Consider the following 12,369-nt stretch of genomic DNA (forward strand, 5'->3'; position numbering starts at 1 on the left):
TGTCAGTCAGTGACCCATCCAGTGACCTAGCCTCACAATTTTGGCTTTCCTCCACTGTGATGGCTTTACCACCATTCAGCCCCACTAAAGACAGCCAGTCCTTCCCTGGACTCTCCCTTCTCCTTTGCCCCATCGATGTCATCCATCTTCCAGTTTCCCCAAGGACGTTGTTTCCCCTGCCATTACCAAGCAGTCTCTGTTTATACCTTTTCCATCTCTAATCTCTGCCTTCTCAAAATACTCGCCTCTTTTCCTCAATATCATCACCTAAACACTTCTTGGGTGATGAGTAATCATTGCTATCTTAATGGTTTAAAAGTGCTCGCAATTAAACACGAATGCTTTCTAGTTTCTAAATCCAACAGACTCTTTATGGCCTTTTCTGTAAAAATGGATACAGGTACCTCTTTCCTGAAATTCCCTTCTGAGACTGCTTTCTTCAGGAGGCTGTCCGAGTTCTTCTTTGGCTTCACTTCTTCCTGCTCAGTACTCTTCTCTGTCCGTCCTACCAATGCCGGTGTTGATTATGGTTCATTCCGCCATCCCTTTGCCGGCCTTTTTTTCTCCCTTGTCTGCACACGCTCCCTGGGTGACTTTTCCTTAGTTACAGGTATCATTTGCACGTGGAAAATTCCCAGACCTCTGTCTCGTGCTATAGCCCTGGAATGGCCTTTGCAGTGACATATGGTACCTCTCCAACCAGATGTCTTCTAAGTATCTCCAACTTAGCAAGCATTGCAGTCTTCTTCTCTACCACCCCGTCCTCCCATACTCACTATGGGGAGTCATTACTAAAACGTAATTCGCAAGTAAAGAAGTAATAATGGTGGTGATTGATTTTAAAAGAAAAAGAAAATGTGAACTTTTCTGTCTCTGTGCTGCTAAGCTGTCTCAGGCAGGCAGAATTTCTTGAAGTACAGGCTGGATGCTGATTGTCACGACCGATATCTCCCAGGATAAGCAATTCTTAACAGCTCCTCTATCTTGCTGAAAATGCCTTTCAAGAATGTCTCTCTTTGTTCTTGTTTTAAGCTCTGCAGGCAACTTTCTGATACATAATTAGATTAAACAAAAAGGGAGATGTCTGTTACTCTGACTGGGATATAGCCGTTGTATACTCATAAAGTGACATTCTGGTTGGTAAATGATCCTCTTGTCAGTTGGCTTGGTGTGAGTCAGTGCCTGAGAGTTGGTGAACTCTAGGTGAACTGTTGAGATCAAGTTTCTAGATCTGCAAAACTGAAGACCAGGCTCTGGACTGTGGTGACTGAAAATAGACCACAAGCCTGAAGGTGAGACCCAGCTAAGGAGGTCAGCAGACCGTTCTTGTGGATATATTTTTAGGTGTACATACTTGGCCTTATATCTATTTGTCCCACACAGCGAATGTCATCGTACAAAGCATCAAAAAGTTGAATACTTGCTTGCTATTTGACAACAGATATTTAATGTGAAAAAGAGCAATTTTAAATGGACTCAATCCCATAATGTGAATTTCTAGGAGACCCACTCTCAATCCCATGGTGTGTTGTCACAAAGCCTCCACGGCATGAAACAGAATCAGAAATTTTAATATCTCTATTAATAGAAATATTAATACTTGTATTATTAAAAACAGAAACAGCAATAACAACAACAAAATGGCATATGGAGTGGCAAAACCTTAGCAGCCTCAAGAACAGTATACCTGCCATTTACAGAGTGTTTATTACATGATAGGTGCTTTGCCTGTTTTATTTTGTTTCATTCTCCCAACATCCTATGAGCTGCAAATTATTATGCCTAGCCAAGAGGGTTTAGGTAACTGGCCCAGGCTACACAAATAGTAAATGGCGAAGATCGATTCAAACCTAAGGCATTTTTATTTCAAAGCCAGTGCTCTTACACATAGTGGACATTTGCTATTTTACTGTTAACTGTTCAAACCAGAGGAGATAGTATGAAGAGTTAAGCTGTCAAAGTTTACATAAATCTCAGTTTCAGTTACACTATCCTTAACTGCAAATAACCACCCTTAGATGTCATCTACATCCTGCCTTAATAATTTGTTTGGGAATTCTAAATGAAATCTTCAGAAGAAGATAATTAAAAAAAAAAAGAATGCATGTAACAAAATTAACAACTAAGATTCTTTGTGTTTATTTAAAAATAGTTTTGAAAAATAATCTCTCATGCCCTATTCCATAACTCCATGCCTACTCTGATGAGTATAGTGTAGTTTTGAATTTTTGACCAGATCCTCAGTAAGAAATCAAATGTCCACTGTGACCCAGGATGTAAGTACATACATGTGTTTTGTGTATGAGTGTGTGTGTGTATGTGTGTCTGGAGTTAAAAATCACAGTCTTATTCACTGAATTAGGGACTCTGATCTATTCTGCTTCATTATGTAAACGAGCACGTATCATAACCAGACCCACTGATGGGTCAAGATCTACAGTTTGAAGATCTCTGGGATGTAGGAGGAATATTCTAGTAGAAGTGAGAACCCTCAGTTCTTTGCTAGTTCTTCCTTTGAACATGAAAACGTTACTCTCATGAGCAAACTGAGGTAATGGAATTGGAACATCTCCAAGATCTCTTTCAGTTTTAACCTAATCATCAAGGAGTTTCCACCTTCATGCAGGTGATCTCCCCTCATCTGGTAATCAGGGAAGATGGTGCATTTTCCCCCTCCATGCAGTACTGACTGCTCCCATGTGTCTCTCATCCCCCACCCCCTTACCCACATCCATTTCCAAGGGGCTGCAGTGCTGTCAGCTGCTCAGCCCAGGGGCCTGACTCCATCCACAGCTGTTGTTTGGATCATCAATCCCAGAAACCCTGCTGGCTGGGGATGTTAGTCCCCAAGTTCCACCCCAAAGCCGTATAACCCCACAGGGCTAAAGCAAGTAAGCACAGTATTAATATTAACACAGATTTCTCATGACGTATGTTGTATGTTTAATGGCCCATCCATCAGACTTCTAAATCACAACAGATCTACTTTGAATTTAGGACATGCTTTTTGCATTTGGAAATGTAAACTCTGACCATATTTAGGCAAAATTCTAAACCTTCTGAAAAGAAAATATAAACTTTCCAGTTCATTAAAGTAAAGAGGGAATTTAAACACAGTATATTTAGAGAGAAGTTTCTTAGACTGTAATGCCAAAGTGATTTTGAAAATCACAAGGTGCTCAAAGCTTTATGGTAAATTCTTCTTAAATAAGAAAGATAATTATCTGTATAATTTCTGTGTATGCACTAAATAAACATACACACACAGGTACATACATGTACAGCCACAAACCTCTACCAAAGCTGATGTTAATAAGAAAGTGTTCCTGATTGGTGAAGTCTGGATAGTACAGCCAATTAAAGAATTAAAACTGACACGTATCTTAGGGGCTGCAAGAGATATGCATTTTTCCATCCACAGGATTCTGGATAGAGTACCTATCTCAGTAGACAACCAAAAAATCCAATGTGGGACCATTGTGCACTTACCTTTGCCACTGAGGGGGAAAGGGTAGAAGTGCTTTAAGCATGTGTCCATTCCATGTACACTTTGCACTGCACAGCACCGTGTATTTATATATATATTTTTTAATAAACTTGAGAGAAGCAGGCAACGTAGGCTAATAGATAAACAGAAACCACAAAGGATTATTAGAATGACTACCTCCGTGGATTAAAAATTAGTGGAGCAAAGATTATAGCTAACGTTTTACACACAGAACACTAGTATGAGAAATACGTATTAAGATTGTGTTCCATATTTTCCTCTAAGAATTAAGTTCCTAATAATTAAATATCAAATAATGATGATCTTATCAATTATCTTGCACTATCTAACACTTCACATTTTACAGTCCAGGCTACACATTGAGATGCCTGTGCTAATTCAGTACCTCCAGTAGTTTTTGCCAGTTGGTGTAACAGTACATGTCAAAATTTGAGGAAATTTGTAACAATTAATTCTATAATAACATAGAAGCCATCAGACTGCATTTCAGAGTTTTATTGAGTTTTTTCAGTTTTAATTATCTATGATAGCTACAATTCTAATGACCATGATTATATCAAAGCTCTGCTGTTATTTTCAATAGCAGATACAAAGTTGGCTGCCATGCCTTAGACACACACACACACACACACACACACACACACTCACACACTAGAAGTTACAGATTCCTGCATGCAAACTTATAGGAAATGTACATTCCTTTTATAATACAATTATGCACAATTAGTCTGAAATTTGTTAAACTATACCATTGATGTAGATAAACCTGAGAAAGCTCAAAATGTCAAGTAACACTGTTTCCATACTGCTCATTCAATGGCACTATTAATCACAAAGAAATCTAGTTCAATGATCCACCATGAAAATCACAGATAATATAAAAATAAACATTTTTTCAAAATCACTAAAACATACCAGAATTCAAATTCACAATTTTTGATATGTAACATATATTCCCCTTCGTATTAATTTGTAATGATGTCTATAATGCAGTGTACAACAGAATTAAAAATTTTTAACAGGATTCAGCAGCCAAATAATACACAGTTATCACTGTAAAACTTGGACCTAAAGTTATCAAATGTACAAAGAAAACATTAAAGTTAGCAGTGTTGGATTGCTGGTAGTGTGTTACTTAGAAACTCCATCTCAAAGAAATTAAGATTACACTATTTCATCTTAAGAAGAAACGGTAACATAAGCATTGAAGCAGAATTGAACACAGTAACTGATTACACCAGCTGCCTCTTTCTCTCCCCATCTCCCTGAAGTATTTCCTTAAATTCTAATGTTGTATCTGCAATGTCCATCCCACCAGACTTCTAAAACAGCTACTCTGAGTTTAGGACAAGCCTTTTGCATTTGGAAATGGGAAACTCTGACTGTATTTGGGGACACAATTTTAAGCATGTTGAAAAGACAATACAGACTTTTCTATAATATTATATAAAATGTAGACAATACATTTTTGTATTTACTATCGATTTTATGACAGTTTGACACCAACTTGTGTCTATATAGAAAGCACCCTAAATAAAAAGATAAACGTGCAAAAGCATTTCTAGAGAAAATTAATCACTTATATCACAAAAAAAGATTAGATTAAAAAATCTGAAGACTTAAACATTTCAAGATACTGATATTTGAAAAGCATCATAATATACAGGAACTCTATTATGTATCATATATTATGTAAAATACACCAGTGTGACATATTAATATTATACATTGTAATAAATATAATTTACATTGGTATGTTGGATCTTTCAAGAAAGTTTTTCAGTCTGTACAACTGAAGGACTATGAGCTTCATCAATAAATACTATCATAATAGTTACAATTTGACCAGCAAAGTTAAAGCTTCACTATATCTCTAACTAGTTACACATCTTTATTGTCACTAGTCCAATTCCAGCTGCTGTAAGCACTGACATCTCTTGTTTCCAAAGGCAGTATAAGTGCACTGCCCCAAGGAGACTGAGAAAACTTACATTTCATAGCCATATCACAGTTGGTGAACTTTGTACGAATTTTCAGCCAAAGACTGGAACTGAAGAACCCTGGAAAATACAATAGCAGATTTCATGCACCTCTGGCTGCCTGTAGTTTTAATGCTTCACCACATTCCCTAAGGCTTCAACAGCTGGATGTCATCCAACCCTTTTAACTTACAGAGAGTGGTCTTGATAGGGTCAAGAGTTCCACAGCTGGCCGAGTGACAGTGTTATGGTTTTAACTCCAAATCCCACTCTCATGCTGTATCTCTTCTTGGTTTGTCTTTTTATTGTGTCCATGCAAACACACACTGATGTGCAAAGAGTCAAAGATGCCAGCGGATGAGCCATAAAATACCTTGATCTCAGCAGTCAAACAGTTTTGTAGTGTGTAATTTAGTTAACTGATAGGTTCTATAACTTTAGTTCTTCTTTTATCAACATGCCAGTAGATTTCTACGTTTATTATTAATATACCTACTTACATCCTATGTCATGAATCAGATTTTCAGCCAATAGATCATCTTGACCCTCTGTATGTTTTCACCATTAGCAGACTCATCCCAGAGACCTATTTGTGCCTAGAAGGAGTTGGTCGTTCTTGTAACTGTTTGGCATGCATCTGCATGTCATCATTGTCCACTATGTGATATATGAAGCTAAAGAAGAAACACTCTGGAAAAAGCACACCAAGAAGTAAAAGGGCATTTCTAGTCACTGCCCACCTCCACATTGGATCCAAACTCCAAAAGAAGGTTCTCTGGAAGCTGAAACAATGTACTTAACACATACTGTAAACCAGGCTGGCATCCTCAGACCTAAAAGGAAGAACACTAAAGTAAATGGTGGGAAAATATTATAGAAATATGTACCATTAGCCTGCACATTCAAGGACGTTGTAAGCTTTGGCATTTCCATTTTGGCCAATTTAGTGTTATTACCCTTGTTGACGTTTGATGACGTTTGATGGGGTAATACATTCATAACATATCTTAGTCTTTTTCTTATAGGATTCCACAACAGACAACACTGTAGGACTCTAACCAGATGAGAACCTAGCTCAAACTTCTCTTTCCTCAAAACAAGGAGATATAGGTAGGACATCTAACAGGTTTCTTCTTGATTTTGTTTCTATAATTCTGTGCAGTGACACTGAACATGTGACAAACTACCATGCCTTAGGAAGTTTAACAGCTTTTCTTCATTGGACCTAGTGGCCAAAGGCTGAGTAAAATGAAGCAAGTCTAGGGAAAAATTGAAGGTCTCACAAGTCTACACTCCACCCAGGAACAGCCAAGTACTGGATCCCAGCTCTGACTTCCCTGTCGCCATGTCCCACAGGGCACTAAGGTTAACACCTTGAGACACAGCCCCAAATTGCTTTACATATGAAGTGCTTTCAAACAAGTTATTCCACCATCAGTTGCAGACTCTGATGTTGGCTTTGTTGGCATGTCTTCACAATTAAAAATTCCTTTGACATTGGGTTGATTTATTTGGTGTTGTAAATTGTGTTACTGTACCACATTATTCTGCATTATATACAATTTGATCATTTCAAGGCCTAGAAATGCAATTCAGTATTCATTAAAATTTATTATTAAAGGTACTGGAGTATTTTACAGATCTGTCGTTACCTCCTGGCAGACAGAAAATATAAAAGAAGACACTGACGGGGAGTCTTCTCTTAAACTATTACTAGTTTGATTAGCAGCTTCTCCACCTTACTTTTTAGTGCTGTGGTACTTCAAGTACTTAAATTTAATTCTTCATATTTCCCTTTCCCATATATTTGGAGTCTTTTTCCTTCAGATATGAGGGTGTAAGATCCAGGAAAGCATCATAGTATGTCGTTCTATCAGCGCAGCCCATACAAATTCTGCCTCCTTTTTATATTTCCACTTACTGTTTTCCAGCATTTGGAAGAAGCAAAAAAAGAGCCTTCACACCATGATTAATTTAAACTAAAGTCTTCATTTTAAAAATGGCTTCTCCCCCCTCCCCATTGCCTTATACACGTGAGATTATGCTTGCAGGTGATGCATTAGGGATGACTTTCAGCCACTCTCCCTCAACTTGCTAACAGTTAATAAACTTTGGTCTGTAATTTATCTGTGATTTTTAAAATTGTTTTTACAGATGTTAAGTGAGCATTTGTCCTGGAACACAATCACGCTGCTAAGGCCACTGCACAGCAGTGGTGCAAGTAAATGCTCTTTATCACAGGAAATCTTACACAGAGTTCATGGTGTTTACAAGGAAAGTACATGCACTCTGATTATTTTGAAGGTATTTTACTTGTAAGATAATGTATGCAGGATTCCACCACCAAACAATTAGCACCCGACATAGAGTGAGCAGTTTTCTAGAAATAACTGGGAAACCATCACTTTTTTAGGCTTTTAAATTCATTGACTTTACTTCTCCATTCAATTCTCCAAAGAAACTCAGCCAGCCACCACCTATACTTACAGGACCAAAAAAGACACTCAGCTAAAATCTGTTCATCTGATACTGAATGAACCGAGTTTAGTGTTTTGCTGTACTCCACTAATTTGATAATGTGGAGTTTCAGTTTGTTCCCACCTCAGATTATTCAAAACATGAAAGACGAGACGAATCACAAATTCATGTTGCAGGTGGTCAGTTTTCTTGGAGAAAGTATTAATATCAAAATAGTTCCAGTACTCATGTGCACTTTAAACAGAAGAGCTTGTAAATTTTAAAGGCAGAAGAGAAAGTAAATGTTTAAGTAGGATATTATTTTATTTTACATACTCCTGGTTAGAAAGAAGGAAGTCCTTGAAAGCAAACCCAAACAAGCTAAGTGTGGGTGTAGGCATTTCCAGTTCTATTTTTTTTTTTTTTTGACTTACTGCTTTCTTAGTTTGAATTTTTTCTAAACTTACTAGAAACTTAAATAAAAGGGGAAAAAAGCACTCGGCTCTATTTAGCATCCTACCATGTTACAAAAGTGGGTGTTTGGGGATTCTGGCCTCTTCACAAGCTTGTATCTCCATTCTGCTTGAACTCGGATAAAATATTGAGGGTCATGTCTTCACTCTTGGATTGCAAATTTGCCTCACTTCTTCTGGAAGCTTTCCTGGTGGCTCGGGAGAGTCTCCTTCTGAAAGTATCTCCTGCCAAGAAATAGAGAATGGGGTCCACACAGCTGTTGAGACTTGCTAGACCTCTTGTCACCTGATAAGTGGCATAAACCCTGTCATTGAAAGCACACATTCCTGGGGCCTGAAAATCCAGCCGGGCCCTCAAATTCATTGTTTTCATCACATGGAAAGGGATGTAAGACACAGCAAAAACAGTCAGTACAATAATCACCAGGTAAATGGATTTCCTTCTCAGAGGCGAGTTGTCCAGGTCTTTGTAAATCAAAGCTCTCACAATTAATCCGTAACAGCCCAAAATCAGCACCAAGGGGACACAGAACATGGCCACGGTCGTGCACATGCTGTAGATGAAATAACTTCGTAGGTACTCATCTGAGGTGGTGTCATAGCAGGTGATGGTTTTGTTTTTCCGGATCCCGGTGCCCGAGTAGAAGAGGATGGGGGAGATCACCACCACCACGATAAGCCACACCAGCACGCTGATGTAGACCGCGTTCTTCTTCTTGAGCCGGCCCAGGGACTTGAGCGGGTACACCACCCCGCTGTACCGGTGCGCGCTGATGCAGGTTAGAAACAAGATGCTGCCATACAGGTTCACGTGGAAGATGAACCTCTGCAGCTTGCACATGGCATCCCCGAAAATCCAGTCTGTCTTATTGAAATAGTAGAAGATGAGCGCTGGCAGGGTCAGCACGTACAAGAAGTCGGCCAGGGCCAAGTTGAACATGTACACGGAGATTCCGCTCCACGGCTTCATGTGGAAGACGAACATCCAGATGGCCACGCTGTTGCCCAGGAAGCCGATAATGAACACCAAGATGTAGACAGTCGGCAGGTAGTAGAACTGGAAGCCTGTCTTGGTCAGTGCGCATTTGTACGGGCCGGCGGCGACGGCGGCGGTAGAGGCGACTGTGCTGTTCCCCCAGGGCGAGCCCGGGCCGGCCAAGAAGGCAGCGTCCGTCCCGTTGGGGACCGCCGGCCACAGCACCTCGGTCATTCTCTCCTCCCCGACTTAAGCGGCGGCTCCAAGGGGCAAGCGGCGGCGAGAGGGCGGCGGCGGCGAAGGGCGCAGCGAGCATCGGAAAGGCGGGCGAGCGGACTGAAGCGGGAGCCGAGGATCCCTGCGGGAGGGGGCGCGCGGGGACTCGCCCACGCCGTCTCCGGCCCCGCGTTCGCCGCGGGCCATGAAAGCCACCCCCGGCCGCGACCGAACCGGGCTGGCCGGATAACCAGCAACTTCCCGGTCCGGCTGGCAGCGCCGAGGTTACACAACAGGGCGCTCAGGACACCGGCGCCGACAACTTTCCGACTGCGCTTTCCCGAGGGGCCGCGGGTTCGCGCTGGAGAGCGCGCCAGGGGCTCAGCCAGGTCGAGCTAAACTCGCTGCGCTGCGCTCAGGCGTGGGGAGGGCGCGCCCCAGCCTCCTTCCCCCAAGATCAACTTCGTTTGGGCATCTTCCTTCTCCCTACCGTGCAAGACAGCAGGTCGGCTCTGGGGCCCGCGCCGCTGCCTCCACCCACCCTGCGCTCAGCCTCTGGGGGCCATCGGAGCGCGCATGGCCGCAGACTCGTGCGCTTCTGGGTCGCGTCCGGTTCGCCGTCTGTGTGAGCTCGCAGGCCCTTCTAGAGCTCTGCTCAGTCCTGAGTGCAGGCTGCGGGAGGGCGAGCCGGGCTCCCCGCGAGGGTGGGCGGAGTTTGGACACCCGGGCAAGTCCGCCCTCCGCGGGGAGGCGAGGGGCGTGCCTCCGCCAAGACCGCCGGGCTGCCAGCCCACGCTCCCCAGGGTGTTCACCTCCAGCCGGAGGCGTCTTCTGGGGAGCCGATCTTCACCGTGGCCCGGCGCGATCCGCTTTTGCCCCGCTGCCGCTACCGGAGTCCGCGGCAAGGGCGAGGGGCACGCTTGTTCGCGATCATGTTTGGCTGCTGGGGAGCGATTGGCCCGCGAGCGTTCCTTCGCTCTTCCGCCAGCTGTCTCGACAAAGTGAAGTTGCTGACACGCAGGAAACCCCTCTCACCGTTCAGAGTCTTCTGCCTACTACCCTGGAGCTGATCAGAATGAGACTGAAGTCACTAGGGCCCTCGAGGACCGCGCCAGGTGTTCGCAGGTTCCAAGGAGCCAGCAGTCCCCAGCTGGGAACGCCCTGCGGCTCTGTGCGCCGCGCTTCACCGGGACTGCATTCCTGGCAGTTGGCAGGAACCTGCTACTCCCAGGAAGCTTTCAAAGGAGAGAGGGTGGGGAGGGAGATCGGGAGAGCCTTTCTGCCCTTCTAGGTTGCTTTTTCCTTTTTATTTCAGTATTGTTTTTTCTTAATCAAATGCTAATAAACCGACATCATTGATGACATCAACGTGAGAATTTCTGAATGGACTTTTTAGAAATATTGTTAGGCGATACTTCACATTGCGTCAGCACAATTTAACTTGTTATCTACCATCTACCTACAGTGCAGGGTCTCCAAATCTTCCTGTCTGGTACATTAACTAAAGATAAGAGGCTAAAAAAAAAAAAAAAAAAAGATCAGAGGCTGCAGTAAAATAATAATAATAACAACAACAACAACAAAACAACATATTGTTCGGGAAATAACTTGAATATTAAATATAACTTATATAGAAAGATGTAAAGGCAATTTCAGCTCCAAAGTGATTAAGGTATAGTTTGGGAAGTTTATTACCAATCCTATTTCTTTAAGTTAAAGAGATTAGTCACAATGATCTCTGATAAGTACCCTAACAATATTGGTTGGGACTTCCTTTAATACTACGTTTATTGAAAAATTCATTTCAAAATTGTAGCTGAGTAAGTTTGGTTGGGAACTAAATGAATTATTAGTTGTTGAGGGACATGTTTAAATGGGCCCACACAGGGATGGAATCGAGCGATTTTTGACAGTTTACTGATTAACAATATGTTTTATGTGAAATAGTCACAAAGACTTTTCTCTTTGAAGGAAAAAATCCAAAAAGAAAATATCTGTAGAATATATGCTATAAAGAGGCTTTCTAGTCTCGGATGTTACATGATACTCTTCTCTTAAAAAATACTCAAAACCACCAGCTCCTGGCCTTGATCCCACAAAGAAAAAATTCCCCACAAGACCCAGACAGTCCTTTCGAGAGACAGATGGAGAAAGGACCAAATCCAAACACATGGCATGGTGAGCTCACTAGTATTTTGAGTTGTAGTCAGTTGAACAGCATGAAAAGCAGTGATAAAAATGGAGTACATAACTCAAGGGCATCAGTATTATTGTTTTGATACAGTCTAAATTGAGATGAATGCTACAGGCCTCAGTTTTCTCATCTATAAAATAAGGGAGTTGAATTTGATTTTTTCTTTCATATATGATTCTGTAATTCTGAGCCTTAACATGAAACATTAACATATTGTTTGATTAGAATGGTATTGACTAGGATGATTGTCTATTAAGAGAGAGAGGGAAGCAGAGAAAAACATTGAGTTCTGTTGGTACTCAGTAGGTCCTAACTCCTCACTCCTTTGCATTTTTCATTTGCAACATAAGCAATATGTAACCTCATTCAGAAGTCTTTTGCAAATGTATTAACTCATAATGTGAGTGTTTTGAAATGTATGCTTGGTCCAGATGCCATTAAGTACTTTCAGAAAACTTGACACTCTAGAAGGAATTTGGAGGAGGTTGTTGTCCTAAGTGCACCACAGACCTTTTAAAATAATATTGAAAAGGTAAATTTTATAAACACTGCTTTTACATTCCACA

At 41.6% G+C, this 12,369-nt stretch overlaps 1 protein-coding gene across 5 annotated transcripts; it reads right to left on the bottom strand.

Moving 5' to 3' along the window:
* Nucleotides 1-3,988: 3,988 nt before the first annotated feature.
* On the bottom strand, nt 3,989-10,269 carry P2RY1 (purinergic receptor P2Y1). 5 transcript variants are annotated; one of them, XR_004322338.1, is made up of 3 exons: nt 8,089-10,269; nt 6,228-6,320; nt 3,989-5,568 (listed from the first exon to the last, which is right to left on the bottom strand). XR_004322338.1 is itself a non-coding variant. In XM_006177998.3 (2 exons), exon 1 carries the CDS (start codon nt 9,625-9,627, stop codon nt 8,503-8,505), a length of 1,125 nt encoding a protein of 374 aa, XP_006178060.1. In that variant the 5' UTR covers nt 9,628-9,767; the 3' UTR covers nt 3,989-6,320; nt 8,465-8,502. The 5 variants fall into 5 exon arrangements, 1 of the variants encoding a protein (XP_006178060.1); XR_001365086.2 differs by having other exon boundaries at nt 8,465-9,767; XR_004322337.1 differs by having other exon boundaries at nt 5,681-6,320; nt 8,465-9,767.
* Between the last annotated feature and the right edge of the window lie 2,100 nt (nt 10,270-12,369).

Source organism: Camelus ferus, chromosome 1 (genome assembly GCF_009834535.1).
Source record: "Camelus ferus isolate YT-003-E chromosome 1, BCGSAC_Cfer_1.0, whole genome shotgun sequence".
In the NCBI taxonomy this organism is placed as follows: Eukaryota; Metazoa; Chordata; class Mammalia; order Artiodactyla; family Camelidae; genus Camelus; species Camelus ferus.